This window comes from Rhinoraja longicauda, chromosome 12 (genome assembly GCF_053455715.1).
Source record: "Rhinoraja longicauda isolate Sanriku21f chromosome 12, sRhiLon1.1, whole genome shotgun sequence".
Classification (NCBI taxonomy): domain Eukaryota; kingdom Metazoa; phylum Chordata; class Chondrichthyes; order Rajiformes; family Arhynchobatidae; genus Rhinoraja; species Rhinoraja longicauda.
In genome coordinates, this window is record NC_135964.1 from 5,220,774 (window position 1) to 5,242,015 (window position 21,242).

The window sequence follows — 21,242 nt, forward strand, 5'->3', positions numbered from 1 at the left end:
TGGCAACCCTATAGTATAATACCATTAGCCTGTAGTATAATACCATTAGAGCGACTGCATGTTTCTTAGTTTTGAGCTCTACCCACATTGCCTCAGTAGATGAACCCATCAGTATGTCCTCTCTGACTGTGACATTCCCCCTGACTAATCATGCAACTCCTCCAACTTTTTTACCTTTCTCTCTTATCATGTCCGAAACATTGAAACACTGGAACCCTGGAATGCTAGATGAGGGGTCTGGACAACGAGTACATTTATAGGAAGGAACCAGCAGATGCTGGTTTAAACCGAAGATAGACACAAAAAGCTGGAGTAGCTCAGCGGGACAGGCAGCATCTCCAGAGAGAAGGAATGGGTGACGTTTCAGGTCTGAAGAATAGTCGATTTAATAATTTTACATATACATGTTGTTTGCTGAGTTAATTCAATATATATATATATATATATATATATATATAGCTGGTGGTTTGTATGGAGTAGAAATCTTTTCACAAACACATTTAGTATATTTGAATGTAACTCTTCAAGGCCTACAGGTATCGTGTGGTGTAAGTGTTCTTGTACCAGCTCCTGTTAGCTGAGTGTTGACTGGTGTAATTTCCATTCCTGTTGCTTGCCTCAGTGAACAGCAACGCATATGAGCCAAGGAACACAACAGGGCATATCTGGCAAAGCGACAATTGTACTTCTTGTCTGGGTTGGAGCAAGACAGTGAAGATTTACAGAGGGGCACTGGCGATAGTGTTCCTAGAAATACTGGCCGGCACTAACTTCAAATATCTGCTCATAACTCCTTGGCAGGAAAAATGTTCCCCATGTCGGGGGAGGCCAGAACCAGGGGTCACAGTTTAAGAATAACGGGTAGGCCATTTAGGACTGAGATGAGGAACAAATTCTTCGCTCAGAGAGTTGTGAATTTGTGGAATTCTCTGCCACAGAAGGCAGTGGAGGCCAATTCACTGGATGTTTTCAAGAGAGAGTTAGATTTAGCTCTTAGGGCTAACAAAACCAAGGGGTATGGGGAGAAAACAGGAACGGGGTACTGATTTTGGATGATCAGCCATGATCATATTAAATGGCGATGCTGGCTCAAAGGGCCGAATGGCCTATTCCTGCACCTATTTTCTATGTTACTACGTTTCTTGCCTGAAAATCAGTGCTTTAAATCAGCGGGTCAAATTGACTTAAATTTTTGACAGAATGTACTTCCCAGTTTGTAAAATGTTCTTTTACACAGGGTATTAACTTTTTTTGTCCAGATTACACCTGTCGTAGACCACCAAGTACACAGGAAGTCTTATCCCCATATCTGCACGATAACTGGTCTTACGTACAAGTCCACATCTTATAAAGCAGGATTTATTAAAACTATAACTGTCAGATCTGATAGGTTTAATAGACAATTAATTTCTCAGTGATGTTCCAAAAATACAAAGACCGCCTGCTGAGTTCTTTATGAGTGTGTCAATGGTGTTTCCTGACTGAGATGGTAACTCAAACACAACACACAGTTCATCCCTGATTTTAATGCTGGTTATTTTGAGAGGTTGGCGGGGGGCGGGGGGGGGGGGGGGGGGGGGCAAGGGGGGGGGGGTTATTGAAGGGGAGATTAATTGCTATGAGTTTGTAGCCCTGAATCCAAAACGGTTAGTTAAAGACGACAACAGAGACTGTGTGGGTTATTTCTCTGCCCAGTCCCATGCGCAGAATCCTCAGGTTTGGACCCAAGGGGGCCTGGCTCAGAGTCAGATGAATGGAGCAAAAGAAAAGCCTCGCTCCTTTCACAGGCTGGGTAATCCCTGATTCCCCAAAATAATCTGGCGACATTTCAACATGTTCGTTGATTCCCACATCTCCGCCGTTTAACCCAGACCAGCTGCCCTGCAATACAAACTCCTCCGTCTCTCTGCGTTCCCATCTGCACATTAAATCTTTGCAGCCCATTTGTCATCTTAAGATGTGACTAAATTTGGCCGTTGTTGAGCTCAGCTGGTGGGACAATGAGATCCATGTAGCAGCTCTATTTCTACCGTTGTGATGATCACATTTAAACTGATGCCAGATTCACAGACATGCATTTCATTGGACTCTACCAGTCCTATGGGTTGAGAGGAGCTTTACATGAAATCCATGTTTACACTGAGTGTGCCCGAAGTTCAAGACCCTTTGCATATAAAAATACCTTCAGGGAATGCTTATCATTTCAAAGTTTATTCTTGGCACTGATGAGAATTTAGAATCCATTCCATCAAGTGCATCAATCCCATCAAGTGCATCAATCCCATCAAGTGCATCAATCCCATCAAGTGCATCAATCCCATCAAGTGCATCAATCCCATCAAGTGCATCAATCCCATCAAGTGCATCAATCCCATCAAGTGCATCAATCCCATCAAGGTTGGGATAGTCTGCTGCACATGGTGTTTTTCATTGTCCGTGGCCCCCATTTTAATTCATAAACCTGGAGACTTTTCGGTGGTGGATTTGATGCCTTGTGTCTGTAGAGGCATCTGGCAACTTGCATGAGTTTGTGCTGGGGCAGGGATGAGGGGACGTTATAGACAATAGACAATAGGTGCAGGAGGAGGCCATTCGGCCCTTCGAGCCAGCACCGCCATTCAACGTGATCATGGCTGATCATCCTCAATCAGTACCCCGTTCCTGCCTTCTCCCCATACCCCCTGACTCCGCTATCCTTAAGAGCTCTATCTAGCTCTCTCTTGAATGCATTCAGAGAATTGGCCTCCACTGCCTTCTGAGGCAGAGAATTCCACAGATTCACAACTCTCTGACTGAAAAAGTTTTTCCTCATCTCCGTTCTAAATGGCCTACCCCTTATTCTTAAACTGTGGCCCCTTGTTCTAGACTCCCCCAACATTGGGAACATGTCTCCTGCCTCTAACGTGTCCAACCCCTTAATAATCTTATACGTTTGTTGAAGAGGGGAGAATGGTGCGGGTCAGAGAGTTGGCAAGGTCATGAGGGGACGAGCTAACAGAGTACGGGATTGTTCCCGAACCTGATTGGTGTTGGAAAGGTGAATGATTCCCGGTCTCTCCAGTTGCTACGGGCTTTTCAAGCAGATTGCCTCACTGCTTGACAACCAGAAGAGTTTGGGGGGTGGAAAGGCTTGGATTCATGGGATGTAGAGGAGGTGGGGGTGGGGGGGGGGGGGGGGGGTGACTGAGAGATAAATAGACTCACAGAAGTCTTAGTTTTCTGTCGAGCTCTTAATCTGCACAACTCCAATTTGAGTGTAAAAGCTCGAACATTTCCAAGAAACACAAGACTTTTATTCTTGCAAGCAGTATGAATATTGATTTCTCTGAAGTAACCCTTGCTTTCCCTCTCTGTCTGGGGAGAAGGCAGGAGAATGGGAGAATGGAGGGAGAGATAGATCAGCCATGCTTGAAATGGTAGAGTAAACTTGCTGGGCCGAATGGCCTAATTCTGCTCCTATTACTTATGGCCTTATGATCTCTCTGTCCCTCTCCCACCTTTAGTTCTCCAATTAGTTTCACTGTCCTGATTAATTTTACTGTTTGTATGCCTCATTGTCACCTTCTCCTCAGCCAACAATGAACCATTCCACATTTCTAAGATAGACACAAAATGCTGGAGTAACTCAGCCGGTCAGGCAGCATCTCGGGAGAGAAGGAATGGGTGACGTTTCGGGTCGACACCCTTCCGAAGAAGGGTCTCGACCCAAAATGTCACCCGTTCCTTCTCTCCCGAGATGCTGCCTGTCCCGCTGAGTTACTCCAGCACTTTGTGTCTATCTTCGGCGTAAACCAGCATCTGCAGTTCCTTCCCGCACTTTAATTCTTGGGCACTTTTGGCCCTGGTATAATTTGTTGTTATTTTACTTGATACATTGCTTTTGATTAGGTCTGTCTGAGGAAGTCAGTGATTTGTTGAATGAGCAGGGCATTCCTGAACGACTCTGGATCTGCAAAAGATATAAGACCCAACATCATTTCTAACTGAAGGGCCTTTTATCTCATTTTGGATTGTGTAACAGCTCGGCTGAATACACTTACCATTTAATGGCTTACATACAGCAGACCGCTGAGGACCAATGTCACATAGAGTTGCTGCTTTACAGCGAATGCAGCGCCAGAGACTCAGGTTCGATCCTGACTACGGGTGCTGCACTGTAAGGAGTTTGTACGTTCTCCCCGTGACCTGCGTGGGTTTTCTCCGAGATCTTCGGTTTCCTCCCACACTCCAAAGACGTACAGGTATGTAGGTTAATTGGCTGGGTAAATGTAAAAATTGTCCCTAGTGGGTGTAGGATAGTGTTAATGTACGGGGATCGTTGGGCAGCACGGACTTGGTGGGCCGAAAAGGCCTGTTTCCGGCTGTATATATATGATATGATATGATATGATTTTTGGAATTTTAGTTTAGTTTAGAGATACAGCATAGAAACAGGGGCAAAGACCCATTGAGTCCACGACGACCATCGATCATTTGTTCACACTAGTTCTATGTTGTCCTTGCCATAGAGGGAGTACAGAGAAGGTTCACCAGATTGATTCCTGGGATGGCAGGACTTTCATATGAAGAAAGACTGGATAGACTCGGCTTGTACTCGCTGGAATTTAGAAGATTGAGGGGGGATCTTATAGAAACGTACAAAATTCTTCAGGGGTTGGACAGGCTAGATGCAGGAAGATTGTTCCCGATGCTGGGGAAGTCCAGAACAAGGGGTCACAGTTTAAGGATAAGGGGGAAGTCTTTTAGGACCGAGATGAGAAAGTTTTTTTTCACACAGTGTGGTGAATCTGTGGAATTCTCTGCCACAGAGGGTAGTTGAGGCCAGTTCATTGGCTGTATTTAAGAGGGAGTTAGATGTGGCCCTTGTGGCTAAGGGGATCAGGGGGTATGGAGAGAAGGCAGGTACGGGATACTGAGTTGGATGATCAGCCATGATCATATTGAATGGCGGTGCAGGCTCGAAGGGCCGAATGGCCCACTCCTGCACCTATTTGCAATGCTTCTATGTTTCTATCCTACTTTCTCACCCACTCCCTACACATTAAGAGCAACCTGCAAACCCGCACGTCTTTGGGATGTAGAAGGAAACTGGAAGGCCTGGAGAAAACCCAGGCGGTCCCAGGGAAGAACATACAAATTCAACACAGAGCATCCGAGGTCAGGATCGAACCTGGGTCTCTGGCGCAGTGAGACAGCAGCTCTACCCGCTGCACCACCATTGTGTGCAGTTCTGGTTTTCCCATTACGGAATGCTTGTGAGGCGTCAATCGAAAGTGGGCCGTGTGAACTGGAGGAAGGCAAACTTCGACGGGATGATAAGACTTGCCAGTGTAAAATTAATCCAAAGATTGACAGGACAAACTTGAAAAGAACAGTCCAGTCTTTAAGAGGGGTCTTCAGGTATCGACTGGGGATAGTCGCACAAGAGAAAAACTCTGAGGAATCAAAGCCGGGAGTCCTTGGATGACGAGGGAGCTCAAGCATTTGATGATACTGAAAATTGTTCTTGCATATCAGATGAATATAGACCACAGAACAGTGCAGCACAGGAACAGCCCTTCAAACCACAATTACCATGCTGAATATAATGCCAAGTTAATCTCCTGGGACTAAGTATTACTCATATGTGCCTATCTAAAAGCCTCTTTTGTATATGCCTCCCACACCATCCCTAGCAGTGACCCCGTGCACACAACGCTGTGTGTAGAAACCGTTCCCCGCACATCTTCAGATGAAGAATGGGGAATAAGGCTGACCGCAATATTCTATAAGGGTCAGTATGGACTCAATGGGCTGAATGGCCACTTCTGTTAAAACTGGATTAAAAATGTCTTGATGATTGATCCAGGCACATGAATAGAATGTTCACGTTTAAAAGCCGCTGTAAAACTACGCAGCTTTCAATTTGTACCACGCCATGGGAACGAACAATTCTTTGGAAACATCACATAAATTGCCTGTTGGAATATAATCATTTTCAGAATGATGAAAGCTAAAGAAAACATTCATCCTAATCCCTTGAAGAGACATGAAATAACTTTATAATAATTGAATGCTGTGGCTCTGGTCCTTAGCAGTGCAGTAACTTGTAATGAAATAGTACAACTCTATTGGAAACACAAACTTTGGTGGCACAGTGGTGCAATTTATTATAACTGGAGCCACAGGGCTCCAGAAACCCAGGTTCGATCCCGGCCTCGGGTGCTGTCTGTGTGGAGTTTGCATGTTCTTCTTGTTCCCTCCAAGTGCCCCAGTTACCTACAACATCCCAAAGACTTGCTGGTTGTCAGGTGAATAGACCACTGTAAATGCCCCCTAATATAACGGTGAGTGGTAGAATCTGGGGTGGGGGGGAGGGGTGGGATAGTGGTAGAATCAGGGTGGGAGGGGGGATTGTGCGGAGAATAAAATGTAGTGCAAGATTATTGCCGAGGAGGTTTTCTGGCTTAGTCACCAGTATGACTGTTTCAGTGTGACTCTGACTCTCTATTGCACTCTTTATTCTCTTTACTTGCCCGATTCTGAAATAGCTCTACTAAATTAACGACTCAAGATTCACCTAACAATGAAGGGTTCTTTGCTCATCACGAGTAATGGATATGCAGAACGAAGGTCCCAATTATAGACCAAACCACAGAGGTACACATCACAGAGTAACATGTTTGTTCAACTCTACAAGCTGCCATTAAAGTGCCCATCCACACTGTGAAGAGAGAGTTTTGTGATATCCAATTGCTCAAAAGCAGCTCATATTTCACTTGGGCAGCTTACAACCCAGCGAGCAGTATGAGAATTGATTTCTCTAACTTCAAGTAAAACTTGCATCCCCTCTCTCTCTCCGTCCCTCTCCACCCCAGTCATTGTACTAGTTTCACTGTCTGTACAACTGGTTTTCACCTAGCCCACATCCAACAGTGGACCACTGCCTTTATCATCGTCACTTTTTTGTATATTTAATTCATTTGTTCTATATCTCTCTACATCACGACTTATATCTCTTGTTTCCCTTTCCCTCGACTCTCAGTCTGAAGAAGTGTCTCGACCCAAAATGTCACCTACTCCTTTTCTCCAGAGATGCTGTCTGACCCGCTGAGTTACTCCAGCATTTTTGTGTCTATCTACAGCACAAATTGTTTGTTTGAAAAAAGCAAGAGGAGAAAAAGACTGCAGATACTGGAACTTCAAAAAAAAATCAGAAAGGTTTTGGAGACAGAAACGAAACTGATAATTAATTCTCCTCACAGATGCTGTTTGACCTGCTGAATGTTTTTAGCATTTTCCATTTTTCTTTGCGAGAAACCTCAGCCATTACACAAGATGCCAAGAAGGACTACTTATTCTATGGATTCATATTGTAATTAAACCTTCCCTGCCAAATTGCATTAAAAAAATAGCAGGTTAACACACTACACAACCTTGTCCCCACATAACGACACACAAGGTCTTCCTGCACCACAGTGTAAAGCAATTGCCAAAGAAACACTTCAATTTCGAGATCGCTGCCCTTGAGCAACACCCGCCACTCTGTTGAGAAAGATTATATCTGTGTATAATTCTCACAAAAACTAAAAGGTTAAAAATCTTCCTCAAAATCTTTTTCCAGAGAATTAGATTTTGACATTGGAAATAAAAACAACATAATAATAGCAATAATGCGCTTGGAACATTTCCCAGGCAGCTAAGAATAGCTTAACTATCTTAAGCATCTGTGGTTCTTACATCTCACTGCAGAGGGAGAATGGATTGACGACAAGTAGGGTCTCGACCCGAAACGTCACCTATTCCCTCTCTCCAGAGATGCTGCCTGTCCCGCTGAGTTACTCCAGCATTTTGTGTCTATCTTCGGTTTAAACCAGCATCTGCAGTTCCTTCCTGTACAAAAATTCCATGTTGGATCTCACTTACTGACCATTACTGAGCCCAGTGGTATGAACATCGACTTCTCCAACTTTAGATAGTTCCTCTGTCCCTCTCTTCCCCTCCCCCTTCCCAGATCTCCCTCTATCTTCCTGTCTCCACCTATATCCTTCCTTTGTCCCGCCCCCCTGACATCAGTCTGAAGAAGGGTCTCGACCCGAAACGTCACCCATTCCTTCTCTCCCGAGATGCTGCCTGACCTGCTGAGTTACTCCAGCATTTTGTGAATAAATACCTTCGATTTGTACCAGCATCTGCAGTTATTTTCTTATATTACTGATGCGAGAGTGCTTTGATTAACAAAGTGAGCGATACAACTGATGTGTGGGAAGGAACTGCAGATGCTGGTTTAAACCGAAGACAGAACACAAAATGCTGGAGTAACTCAGCAGGACAGGTGGCATATCTGGAGAGAAGGAATAGGTGTCGAGACCCTTCTTCAGAAGGTGGTGGGTGGGTGAACAGGCCACCTCATTGCTCTTAGCAACATATGGTAGAATGTAATTACCTGTTAATTGGCCTATTAACCAATTTTACATGGCTGCACCCTGTCACAAATATCCCCTTTCTCCGATCCATCCCTTTTGTCACCTTCCCCGACAACTGAAAAGCAACTCTTTTACCTTGCTTTCTCAGTTCAAAAGGTCCATGGCTTGAAGCATTAACTCAGTTTCTTTTTCCACAGATGCTGCCTGACCTGCCACGTGTTTTCAACGATTATACAAAGCCTTTTGGTGACTCAGTGTTAAACTATGATAACAGGACTGGTTACTGCGATTATCAAAGAAGCAACATAAATGCAAATTTGCCTTCTTGTTAATTAAATGAAGCATCGTGTGGTTTTACAGTTGGACCTTGATATTAGTATTTTTTTAGATCTATCGCTGTACATATTAATGGGTCAGGTTTAATTTCTGATAATGCAAGTAATGACAATCCACTACATTAATGCTTATTAACTCATCCCATTGAACCTCCCCTGTTCCATTAGTAAAGATAACACAGTCAGTTTATTGCACGACTGTATCCAAAAGCACATGAGCAAATATCATTACCCTGGCTGGAAAAGCAGGAGATAGCACACAAGACACAGTTTAGTAAGTGTAAAGAATGAAGAGCATCACGGCTGAGTAAAGGTGCATTGAGGAGGAGCTAATCGATCGGCAGCAGAGCGCTGCATAGTTCCCTGTTTTCTGAGGATATAGTGTCATAGAGTCACAGAGTGATACAGCGTGGAAACAGGCCCTTTGGCCCAACTTGCCCGCACAAGCCAACATGTCCCAACTACAATTGTCCCACCTGCCCGCGTTTGGTCCATATCCCTCCAAACCTGTCCCATCCATGTAACTCTCTAGCTGTTTCTTAAATGTTGGGATAGTCCCTGCCTCAACTACCTCCTCTGGCAGCTTGTTCCATACACCCACCACCCTTTTTTGTGAAAAAGATACCCCTCAGATTCCTATTAAATCTTTTCCCCTTTACCTTAAACCTATGTCCTCTGGTCCACAATTCACCTACTCTGCGCAAGAGACTCTGTGCATCTATCCGATCTATTCCTCTCATGATTTTATACACCTCTGTAAGATCACCCCTCATCCTCCTGCGCTCCAAGTAAGTGGCACACGGTATTTCTGTGGAATCTTGATATAGGCCCCTGCAGGGTTAATACTAGGCCTTCCCAAGTGTCCGCCCATTGCAAGCCTCTGTAACTGGGTTTTGGAGATGAATTGACATTTACAAGGAGCCCAAAACATCTAGGCATCACGTGTTTTCAATGAGGCTGCCAATTCGAAACTTGGAGAGATTCGGAGCTACTAGCATGAGCGAAGCAAAGAAATCAGCCCTTATTTATTTGCCACCCGCCCAGCACTTGAAAAATCAAAAACAAATCTCGAAGATACTAGAAGTGAAAAAAGAAAGGAGGAAATGTTGGGAATACTTCACAGGTCTCTTCCCACAGATACGGCCTGACCTGCTGGGTATTTCAAGCGTTTTTCTGTTGGGCACTTGGTGTGTTGGTTAAATTCAGACGGTGGTCAGGACTGGGGCGATGCAGCGTTACTTGTGATTGGGACAGAGAGGATCTGAATCCTGGGACAAGTAGAAATTCAGGTTTATGATGAGAAACCTCTGCGTCCCAACAAAATAAAGAGGAAACTGTCAGTGGGGTGAGCTGGGTGCAGTGGAGCACAGCGCCACAGATCCAGACTCCATCCTGACCTCGGTGTGCAGTTTGTACATTCTCGCTGTGACCGCATGCTCCAGTTTCCCCTGCGTGCCCGTTTCCTCCCACGTTAATTGGAGGTTAATTGGCCACTGTGAATTGCACCCAGTGGACTCAAAGGTGGGATGACAGGGAGCGAAGGGGATGGTCGATGGACTTGATGGGCTCGTTTCCACGTTGTATCTTTAAATCAATCAATCAATCGACGAGCCATTCCTTTGACTCTCCTCCCAACAGATAGATTCACCCACTTTGTCAATGTACTTTTTAAGAAAAGAACAATGCGAGCAAAATGAACAGTAACCAATTCATGGCATGTGATGTGACTGCCAGGCAGGGTTGGGGGACATTGTTCCTGTCTACAACCATAGGGAAGAGGTGGTATTTATACTGATTTATGGATTCAAGAACACCAAGCAATCTCTCTCTCTCTCTCTCTCTCTCTCTCTCTCTCTCTCTCTCTCTCTCTCTCTCTCTCTCTCTCTGTGTATACACTGGAATTTAGAAGGATGAGAGGGGATCTTATCGAAATGTATAAGATTATTAAGGGGTTGGACACGTTAGAGGCAGGAAACATGTTCCCAATGTTGGGGGAGTCCAGAACCAGGGGCCACAGTTTAAGAATAAGGGGTAGGCCATTTAGAACGGAGATGAGGAAAAACTTTTTCAGTCAGAGAGTTGTGAATCTGTGGAATTCTCTGCCTCAGAAGGCAGTGGAGGCCAATTCTCTGAATGCATTCAAGAGAGAGCTGGTAGAGCTCTTAAGGATAGCGGAGTCAGGGGGTATGGGGAGAAGGCAGGAATGGGGTACTGATTGAGAATGATCAGCCATGATCACATTGAATGGCGGTGCTGTCTCGAAGGGCCGAATGGCCTCCTCCTGCACCTATTATCTATTGTCTCTCTCTCTCTCTCCCTCTCCCTCTCTCTGCATCAGTTCCACTGGCACACTCAACGTCCGCTGAACCTCCTGGTTTCACAGCAACTGTTATTTTTTCCCACCTGCCAGTGCCTGTGGATTTTCAGCCATGGACTTTCCTTTCATTAGTCACAAGTTACAAGTAACTAACAGTGCAGGTTACTGGAGAGGGGGGAAAAATCTGCTCGCCAGCTGTTTGGGAACTCGCCCAAGATCTCAACGTGTGGGTTGAAATCAGTCGCCAGCTTTAGGGGCAGTAAACTTTCACACACACATACACACACACACACACACACACACACACATACATACACAGACACATACACACACATACACACACACACATACACACACATACATACACACACATACAGACACACACACATACACAGACACACACACATACATACACACACACACACACATAGACACACACACATACACACACACACACACACACACACACACATACACACACACACACACAGCCTGCGGCTATCCATCTCTCCCTCCCATCCCACCCCCCTCGCTCTCTCTGCCACATCCAGTCACGGGAAGGCGCTGATGTGACAAATTACTCCTGACCCCACTTCTCTTGTGCGATTGCGGTCTAAATATCAGCCACCAACCACACAGTGTCAGTTTAAAACTGCATAAAAAAGTTGCTACAATGGGTTCCGGCCAGCACACATGACCATTTAAGGCAGGCACTGTGCGTTAGTTAATGCACCTCGTTGACCTTTGCGTTTCATTCCACAAAAACAACGCTGTCCCGCTACAGGCACGACAAGACAACAGACAAACAAACAGTGACGATCCAACAACTGCAGAGCGTTTGAGATAATGGAGAGCGTTGTAATACCGCAGCTCCGAAGCTAATTGTATGCACGATACAGACATCAACTCCAAGGCTTCTCAATGCACAGCATTTCAGCTGAAACTCCACGTTTGTTTTTTGATGTTATAATCAGTACGGCGTAAAATACAGACGTTTCATTTCACGTTGTGTCATTTGGGAGATACAAATGTTGAAATAAATGTGGAGGCAGGAGAAATCACAGAGGGGTAGTAGCGACACCTTAAGGGGTTGGACAGGCTAGATGCAGGAGGATTGTTCCCGATGTTGGGGAAGTCCAGAACAAGGGGTCACAGTTTAAGGATAAGGGGGAAGTCTTTTAGGACCGAGATGAGAAAGTTTTTTTTCACACAGAGAGTGGTGAATCTGTGGAATTCTCTGCCACAGAAGGTAGTTGAGGCCAGTTCATTGGCTATATTTAAGAGGGAGTTAGATGTGGCCCTTGTGGCTAAAGGGATCAGGGGGTATGGAGAGAAGGCAGGTAACAGATACTGAGTTGGATGATCAGCCATGATCATATTGAATGGCGGTGCAGGCTCGAAGGGCCGAATGGCCTACTCCTGCACCTATTTTCTATGTTTCTATGACAGACCTGACTTGCTGCCTGACTTGCTGCTGAGTTACTCCAGCATTTTGTGAATAAATACCTTCCAGTTGAAATAAATGTCCCTTTCACTGGGTTAGCCGAGACATGGTTTACAACAGAAGTGTGGGGTCCAGTGGTAGAGCGCAGGGATGGGCTAATCCCCCACACCCCCATCCCTAAAGCAGCTTGTACAAAAACATTGTTGGAATAAATGGTTTACTTTACCATCCTGGCTGGAGTTGTGCAAGTATTCTCCCAGGTCACAGGCAAACGCCGAGTCCTTCGCACCCTTCCGCTTTCCCCTCTGCTTGGCTGCCTTGTTCTTCATGAGTGGACAAAGTCGACTTCAGTAAATCCTGGGCTCAAAGTGCTCTATCCGAAAACAACCATGGGCTTTGTCTCTTTTAACAACAACAACAAACAAACAAACAAACTCCACTCAAAATCCCAGCAAATCTCAGACTCGGGGGGGGGGGGGCAAGTGCAGACTCACATCTTCCTGACACACAATGATCCCTGCAGAGTCCACATTGTGGGCGAGGAGGGACGGCTGGGATTCCTTGGCTTGTCCTTTCCCCACTGGAGGCTGGTCCGCCTGTTGTCAGCCAGTCGGTCAGTCTGTCGCTGAAGTTTCCACCGCTTCAAGTCTCTCACTCACACTCAGGCCTGTGCAACGTTGAGTTTAAACATCAGCCTCGCTGGAAAAGTTGTTTAAAAACATTTTTCTTCCCCCCCTTTCCACTGCATGTCAGTGGTTTATCGATTTGCGTTCAGGAAATGCTGTGATAAACCAAGGAAGTGAGGCACTGGAGGAGGACAAGCTGGACAGCGGGGAAATAGATAACGGCTCCAAGCCTCCACCAGTCAGTCAGTCTCACTCAGCTCGACAGGAAACCTGTTGCAAGCCAGCCTTAGTGCACTGAGCTCAAACCACATCCTGTTGCACAGTCTCTGTCTCAAAACACACATGTCGGCGCAGAAGAAATATATTTTTAAAAAGCTGCATGGTTTTCATTACAGTATTGTGAATACCGACACGTTAACTGTAATTAATGTAAGGTCTTTGTCACTAAGCTGGCGGATTGGATTCTTGGCAGCATTAATTGCTCCTTTGGGCAGAATTGCCATTAGTCGCAAAATGCTTATTTTTAAAGCCCAGGGATCCACTGCCAAAATCAAATCAATGTTTTAATTCCCCTGCGACCTGTGCCCATTGATTCTCCCCTAAGCCCCGAAACGGTGTGAAGTGAACGTTTGGATACAGACAAGAGCCCGCACCTACGTAGTAGCACCATTCACTGCCCAGGAAAGTTGCACAGAACTTTGCAGTCCACCTAACCTTTTGATGTGTTGATTGTACATACCTCTCCACCTAGCATTGGGCTTCCCTTAACATCAAAGGCAAACCACACAGAAGAACAATTATCTTCTTTTTCTGCCCAAAGTGCAATCTCATAAGGTCATAAGTGATAGGAGCAGAATTAGGCCATTTGGCCCGTTAAGTCTACTCTGCCATTCAATCATGGTTGATCTGTCTCTCTTAATCCCATTCTCCTGCCTTCTCCCCATAACTAATCAAGAATCTATCTATCTCTGCTTTAAAAATATCCATTGACTTCCCACAGCCTTCTGTGGCAAAGAACTCCACAGGTTCAACACCCTCTGACTAAAGAAATTCCTCCTCATCTCCTTCCTAAAGGAAAGTCCTTTAATTCTGAGGTTGTGACCTCTAGTCCCAGACTCTCCCACCAGTGGAAACATCCTCTCCACATCCACTATATCCAAGCCTTTCACTATTCTGTACATTTCAATGAGGCCCCCCCCTCATCCTTCTAAACTCCAGCGAGTACAGGCCCAGTGCCGACAAACGCTCATCATAGGTTAACCCTCTCATTCCTGCGATCATTCTTGTAAAACTCCTCTGGATTCTCTCCAGAGCGTAGATAAAGTCCCCTCTTCCAACATGTTTTCAGGATGATGTCCTGGGGTATTGCTTTCTTCATCTGGCAACTTCCATTTTTCTGCCTTGGGTGTGGTAGCCTCCTCCGACTGGATCTTCATGAGGTAGAGGTGTCCCTCATGTAGTCAGCTGTGATGAAGAGCATTCTCCCTTGCGCCTGCAGTTACCACTTCACATATTAGCATTAACATCTAAGCTTACAATTCAGAGAGGCAGTAAGTGCGGCACTACTTTTCAGACGAGATACTAAACTGAGGTCCTGCTTGGCTAATCTGGAAGATGTAAGAGAACCCATGGGACTATTTAAAGGATTAGAGGAGATTTACCCTTGGTGTTTTAGCCAATATTTATTGTTTAGTCAATATCACTGGAAGAGTTATATATCACATTGTTGCGTAGTTGGAGCTTGCTGCCGTGTTTCCTGTCTTGCAAGACTGTTGCTGAAATGTTTTTACATATCATTCGGTCAGGAAATGGTTTGTAGAAATGCTATTTTTTTTTCCAGTGTGCAATTGATATTGTTCCCCCTCAATCCCCATTCTTTACACATTTGCAAGTGCGGAGAATGTAAGCACAAATCTTTCACTATCAGAGCCCTTTCTCCTCTCGACAATCTGGAAACGAGGGGGGAGTATAGCAGGGAGCGAGTGGAAATTACCTTGCCCCACCAATGGCAAAGTAGATATACTATACACTGTAGATATCCCTATACACTGGGATCAGCCAATCATCCCTGTCCCGCCTGCAATTGGTCCAAAATGGCGCAGCGAGACTCCTGACGGGTACCCGTAAAAGGGACCACATCACCCCGATTCTGGCCTCTCTCCACTGGCTCTCAGTACGGTACAGAATCAACTTCAAGCTCCTCCTATTCACATACAAAGCCCTAAACGGGCTTGCCCCCCCCACATATCAAAAATCTTCTAACCCACCACTCTATCTCCAGATCCCTCAGGTTGGCCGACTTGGGGCTACTGACTATCCCGCGGTCTAGGCTTAAGCTCAGGGGTGACCGCGCTTTTGCGGTTGCAGCTCCGAGACTGTGGAACAGCATCACTCTCCCCATCAGAACTGCCCCCTCCATCGACTCCTTTAAGTCCAGGCTCAAAACCTATTTCTACTCCCTAGCGTTTGAGGCCCTCTGAGGGGGCGCTGTGAACTGTTTATGTATGTGTTGTTATGTTTGTGTGCCATTGTATGTTCGTTCTTAGTATCTGCACTGATGTACAGCACTTTGGTCAACGTGGGTTGTTTTTAAATGTGCGATACAAATAAAATTGGCTTGACTTGACTAGATATGAAGATAAGGATCCCCGAGAGTGAATCTTCAGAATCTGGAATAAAGAGGAACCTAGCGGGGGGAGAGGGGCGGTCGCCGAGAGAACAAAGAGGGACAATAGACAATGGACAATAGGTGCAGGAGGAGGCCATTCGGCCCTTCGAGCCAGCACCACCATTCAATGTGATCATGGCTGATCATTCTCAATCAGTACCCCGTTCCTGCCTTCTCCCCATACCCCCTGACTCCGCTATCGTTAAGAGCTCTATCCAGCTCTTTCTTGAATGCATTCAGAGACGTGGCCTCCACTGCCTTCTGAAGCAGAGAATTCCACAGATTCACAACTCTCTGACTGAAAAAGTTATGACCTTATGACCTTGCGGGGTCTTAAGGTCATGTGATCGAAGCAGAATTAGGCCATTCGGCCCATCATGTCTACTCCACCATTCAATCATGGCTGATCTATCTCTCCCTCCTAACCCCATTCACCTTCCATCTTCCCATAACCCACGACACCCGTACTAATCAAGAATCTATCTATCTCTGTGTTAAAAATACTATGATCATCCATTATGATCATGGCTGATCATCCAAAATCAGTATCTCGTTCTGACTTGCTCCCCATATCCCTTGATTCCATTAGCCCTAAGAGCTATCACTTGAAAACATCCAGCAAATTGGCCTCCACTGTCTCCTGTGGCAGAGAATTCCACGGATTCTCAACTCTCTGGGTGAAAAAGTTTTTCCTCATCTCCATTCTAAATGGCCATTGACTTGGCCTCCACAACCTTCTGTGGCAAAGAATTCCACAGATTCACCACACTCTGACTAAAGAAATTCCTCCTTACCTCCTTCCCAAAGGAACGTCCTTTAATTCTGAAGCTACGACCTCTGTCCTAGCCTTTCCCACTAGTGGAAATATCCTCTCCACATCCAAGCTTTTCACTATTCGGTATGTTTCATTGATGTTGAAAGACTGGAGCGGCTAGGCTTGAATACATCGGAATTTAGAAGGATGAGAGGGGATCTTATTGAAACGTATAAGATTATTAAGGGGTTGGACACGTTAGAGGCAGGAAACATGTTCCCAATGTTGGGACAGAACCAGGGGCCATTTTTTAAAGAATAAGGGGTAGGCCATTTAGAATGGAGATGAGGAAAAACATTTTCAGTCAGAGAGTTGTGAATCTGTGGACATCTCTGCCTCAGAAGGCAGTGGAGGCCAATTCTCTGAGTGCATTCAAGGGAGAGCTAGATAGAGCTCTTAAGGATAGCGGAGTCAGGGGGTATGGGGAGAAGGCAGGAACGGGCTACTGATTAAGAATGATCAGCCATGATCACATTGAATAGCGGTGCTGGCTTGAAGGGCCGAATGGCCTCCTCCTGCACCTATTGCCTATTGTCTATTGTCCCCCGCGCATCCTTCTAAACTCCAGCGTATACAGGCCCAGTGCCATCAAATGCTCATCATATGTTAACCCACTCATTCCTGGGGGGAGAACAAAGAGGGGCCCAGATGGGCACGGAAGGGGGGTGGGGGGGTGGGGGGGGTCACCGAGAATGAAGAGGGACTATCGAGACTATATTGAATACTTTTGTAATTTTGTCGATGCCCTTTACTTTGTGTATTGTATGTAAAACAAAGATTTCACTTTATCAAGACAATATCATCATCTTCATCATCATCATCATCATCGTGGGAAACTATGAGGCCCTGGAGTCTCAGTCACTGAGTATTTTCTCGGCTGAGATTTGATTGATCTGGGGGAAACAAGGCTTCAGGGGTTAGTTCGGGAAAATGGCCCTGAGGTGCCAGATCAGCCACGACCTGGTTGAATGGCACAGCTGGCAAAAGTGGCTGAAGGATCTATTCTTGCATCTATTTCTTTTGTTTTTTGTGGTGCATGCAAGTCAGCCACCTGGACACGACCAATTTGCATAATCTAGAAGCTAATGTGGAGGTGGGATGAGCGCACGCTGTGTTTGTGGGTGTGTGAACATAACCAGGCAATTAGGAGCAGATGGCAGCTATTTAGCCCCTGCTCTCGCATTCTTCAACATCATAGACACAAAATGCTGGAGTAACTCAGCGGGACAGGCAACATCTCTGGAGAGAAGGAAAGGGTGACGTTTCGGGTCGAGGCCCTTCTTCAGACTTTTCAATTTTCAAATTGGCAGACGACACCACCACTGTGGGCCAGATATCAAATGATGATGAGACCAGTGTTGCGGTGCTAATGTTTTAGGTGCCGGAGCTGTTACTGGTGCCTGAGCGGCCGCGGTTAAAATTCCCCGCTGTTTATTTTGGCTTTTGTTTACAGAGGTGCAGGAGTGGCGCTCCGGTGAGCTCAGGCAGCACTGCACACCTGGATGAGTTGGAGCGTAGGAAGGAGATCGAGAACCTCGTGTTCTGGTGGCGAGACAACAAATCTCTGCGCCTTCATCAGCATCATCTCTGGCCTGCTCCTTGGCATCTTTTTCCTGCGTTGTGCCATACCCCTTGATTCCTTTAAAATCTGTGGATTTCTTCCAGCAGCTCGTCCGGTTTCCTCCCACATCCCAAGGATGTGCGAGTTGTAAGTTTGTTGGCCTCGGAAAATTACCCCTAATGCTCAGGGAGTGGATGCAGGGCGGCACGGTAGAGTTGCTGCCTTACAGCGAATGCAGCGCCGGAGACTCAGGTTCGATCCTGACTACGGGCGCCGTCTGTACATAGAAACATAGAAACATAGGAAATAGGTGCAGGAGTAGGCCATTCGGCCCTTCGAGCCTGCACCGCCATTCAATATGATCATGGCTGATCATCCAACTCAGTATCTGTTACCTGCCTTCTCTCCATACCCCCTGATCCCTTTAGCCACAAGGGCCACATCTAACTCCCTCTTAAATATAGCCAATGAACTGGCCTCAACTACCTTCTGTGGCAGAGAATTCCACAGATTCACCACTCTCTGTGTGAAAAAAAACTTTCTCATCTCGGTCCTAAAAGACTTCCTTATCCTTAAACTGTACGGAGTTTGTACGTTCTCCCCGTGACCTGCATGGGTTTTCTCCGAGATCTTCGGTTTCCTCCCACACTCCAAAGACGTACAGGTATGTAGATTAATTGATTGGGTAAATGTAAAAACTGTCCCTAGTGTGTGTAGGATAGTGTTAGTGTGCGGGGATCGCTGGGCGGCGTGGACTCGGTGGGCCGAAGGGCCTGTTTCCGCGCTGTATCTCTAAATCTAAAAATCTAAAAAAAAGTGGGATGACGTAGAACTGGTGTGAAAGGATCAATGGTCGGTGTGGATTTGGCAGGTGGAAGGGCCTGTTTCCATGCTGTATCTTTCAATGATGCAATCAAATAGTCTATGTTTAATCTTGCACCAGCGTAGCAGGGCAGCAGTCTTGGTGGGTTACACCCACTGAGATCGCATCTGTGGTTTGCAATGCGATACGAATGCACGCACTGGCACCAACATTTTCTATTTTCTACATTTCTTCCACTGTTGAGAAACCCAATTTCTTGGTAAATCCACAAGCATGCCCTGGAGTCTTGCAGGTAGAGTAAGGTGTACTCAACTGCCTTTGTGCAGGGAACATCTATCAAGCTCCCTTGCACAGTAGGAACAATCTCTGAGCATTGTTTGCATTTCCAGCTTCAGCCCAGCAAGAGTCAAAGTGGCCACGATAACCTGAGCAGCCACCATCTCTAGCCCTGCTGTGCAGATGTAGGTGTGACTGGAGCATTTAGTGCATCCCAGTAAAATCTTTCCATTGAATCACCGGTTGTAGATGATGAGACGTACTAAATGAGACGTACTCCAAAGACGTACAGGCAGCAGCAGCAAGCAGCAGCAAGCAGCAGCAGTAGCAAGCAGCAGCAGCAGCAAGCAGCAGCAAGCAGCACCAAGCTGTGTTGCTTGGGAAGTAGTGTGTGGGGATTGTGTGGGGATTGTGTGGGGATAGTAAGGAGTAAGACCTGTGTGATCTCCCGGACTAGTTTCGATCGCCTAGCTTGGGGTCGGAGAGGAATTTCCCGGATTTTTTCCCAAATTGGCCTGGGTTTTTTATCCGGTTTTTCGCCTCTCCCAGGAGATCACTCAGTTCTTTTGGGTGGGCGGTTGGAGCGGTTGGAGTAGCGGCCGGGCGGTAGGTTTAGTAACCGAGCGCGGGGCTTTGTTTGGAGAGTATGACTGCCAGGGCAGTTTTTTGTTCTGGGTGTCAGATGTGGGGAATCTGGGAGTCTGATAGTCTTCCAGACATCCACATCTGCGCCAGGTGTGACGAGATGGGGCTCCTAAGGGACCGTATTAGGAACCTGGAGCGGCAGATTGATGACCTCCGTCTGATCAGGGAGAGTGAGGAGGTTATAGATAGGAGTTACAGGGAGGTGGTCACTCCTAGACCACGGGAGGTAGACAAGTGGGTCACTGTTAGGGGGGGCAAGGAACAGAGGCAGGGACTAGGGAGTACCCCGGTGGCTGTACCCCTTGGAAATAAGTACTCCTGTTTAAGTACTGTTGGGGGGGACAGCCTACCTGGGGGCAACGACGGTGCCCGGGCCTCTGGCAAGGAGTCCGGCCCTGTTGCTCAGAAGGGTAGGGAAAGGAAGAGGAGAGCAGTAGTAATAGGGGACTCTATAGTGAGGGGGTCAGATAGGCGTTTCTGTGGACGCAGTCGGGAGACCCGGATGGTGGTTTGCCTCCCTGGTGCCGGTGTCCGGGATGTGTCTGAGCGTGTCCAGGATATCCTGAAAGGGGAGGGAGAGGAGCCAGAGGTCGTGGTACATATAGGTACCAACAATATAGGTAGGATAAGGGAAGAGGTCCTGAAAAGAGAATTCAGGGGGCTAGGAAGAGAGTTAAAAAAAAGGACTTCCAAAGTAATAATCTCAGGCTTACTGCTTGTGCCACGCGATAGTGAGAATAGGAATGGAGTGAGGTGGAGGATAAATACGTGGCTGAGGAACTGGTGCAGGGAGCAGGGTTTCAAGTTTCTGGATCATTGGGACCTCTTCTGGGGGAAGTATGACCTGTACAAAAAGGACGGGTTGCATCTGAACCCGAGGGGAACCAATATCCTGGCGGGGAGATTTGCTAAAATAACTGCGGAGACTTTAAACTAGTACGGTTGGGGGGAGGGACTCAAACACAGATAGCTAATAGGCAGTGCGTGAGGCAGGAGGCAGAAAAGGGAAACACTCAGACCCAATATGTAGGAGAGAAAGAAGGGAAAAGAAATAAACTGAGAATAAGAAATGATGGGTCCCTTAAATGTGTATATTTTAATGCTAGGAGCATTGTAAGAAAGGTGGATGAGCTTAGAGCCTGGATTGACATCTGGAAGTATGATGTTGTGGCGATCAGTGAAACATGGTTGCAGGAGGGTTGCGATTGGCAATTAAATATTCCAGGATTTCATTGTTTCAGATGTGATAGAATCGGAGGGGCAAGAGGTGGGGGTGTTGCATTGCTTGTCAGGGAGGATATCACAGCAGTGCTTTGGCAGGACAGACT

At 46.3% G+C, this 21,242-nt stretch overlaps 1 protein-coding gene across 2 annotated transcripts in view; it reads right to left on the reverse strand.

Annotated features, from left to right (window-relative positions):
* Positions 1-13,368, reverse strand: part of arhgap31 (Rho GTPase activating protein 31) — a 120,568-nt gene extending 107,200 nt beyond the window's left edge. For both annotated transcript variants that reach the window (XM_078408921.1, XM_078408920.1), the window contains exon 1: positions 12,728-13,368. In XM_078408921.1, the coding sequence (XP_078265047.1) occupies positions 12,728-12,830 (103 nt within the window). In that variant the 5' untranslated portion in view covers positions 12,831-13,368. The remainder of the gene's footprint in view (positions 1-12,727) is intronic.
* Positions 13,369-21,242: the final 7,874 nt, after the last annotated feature.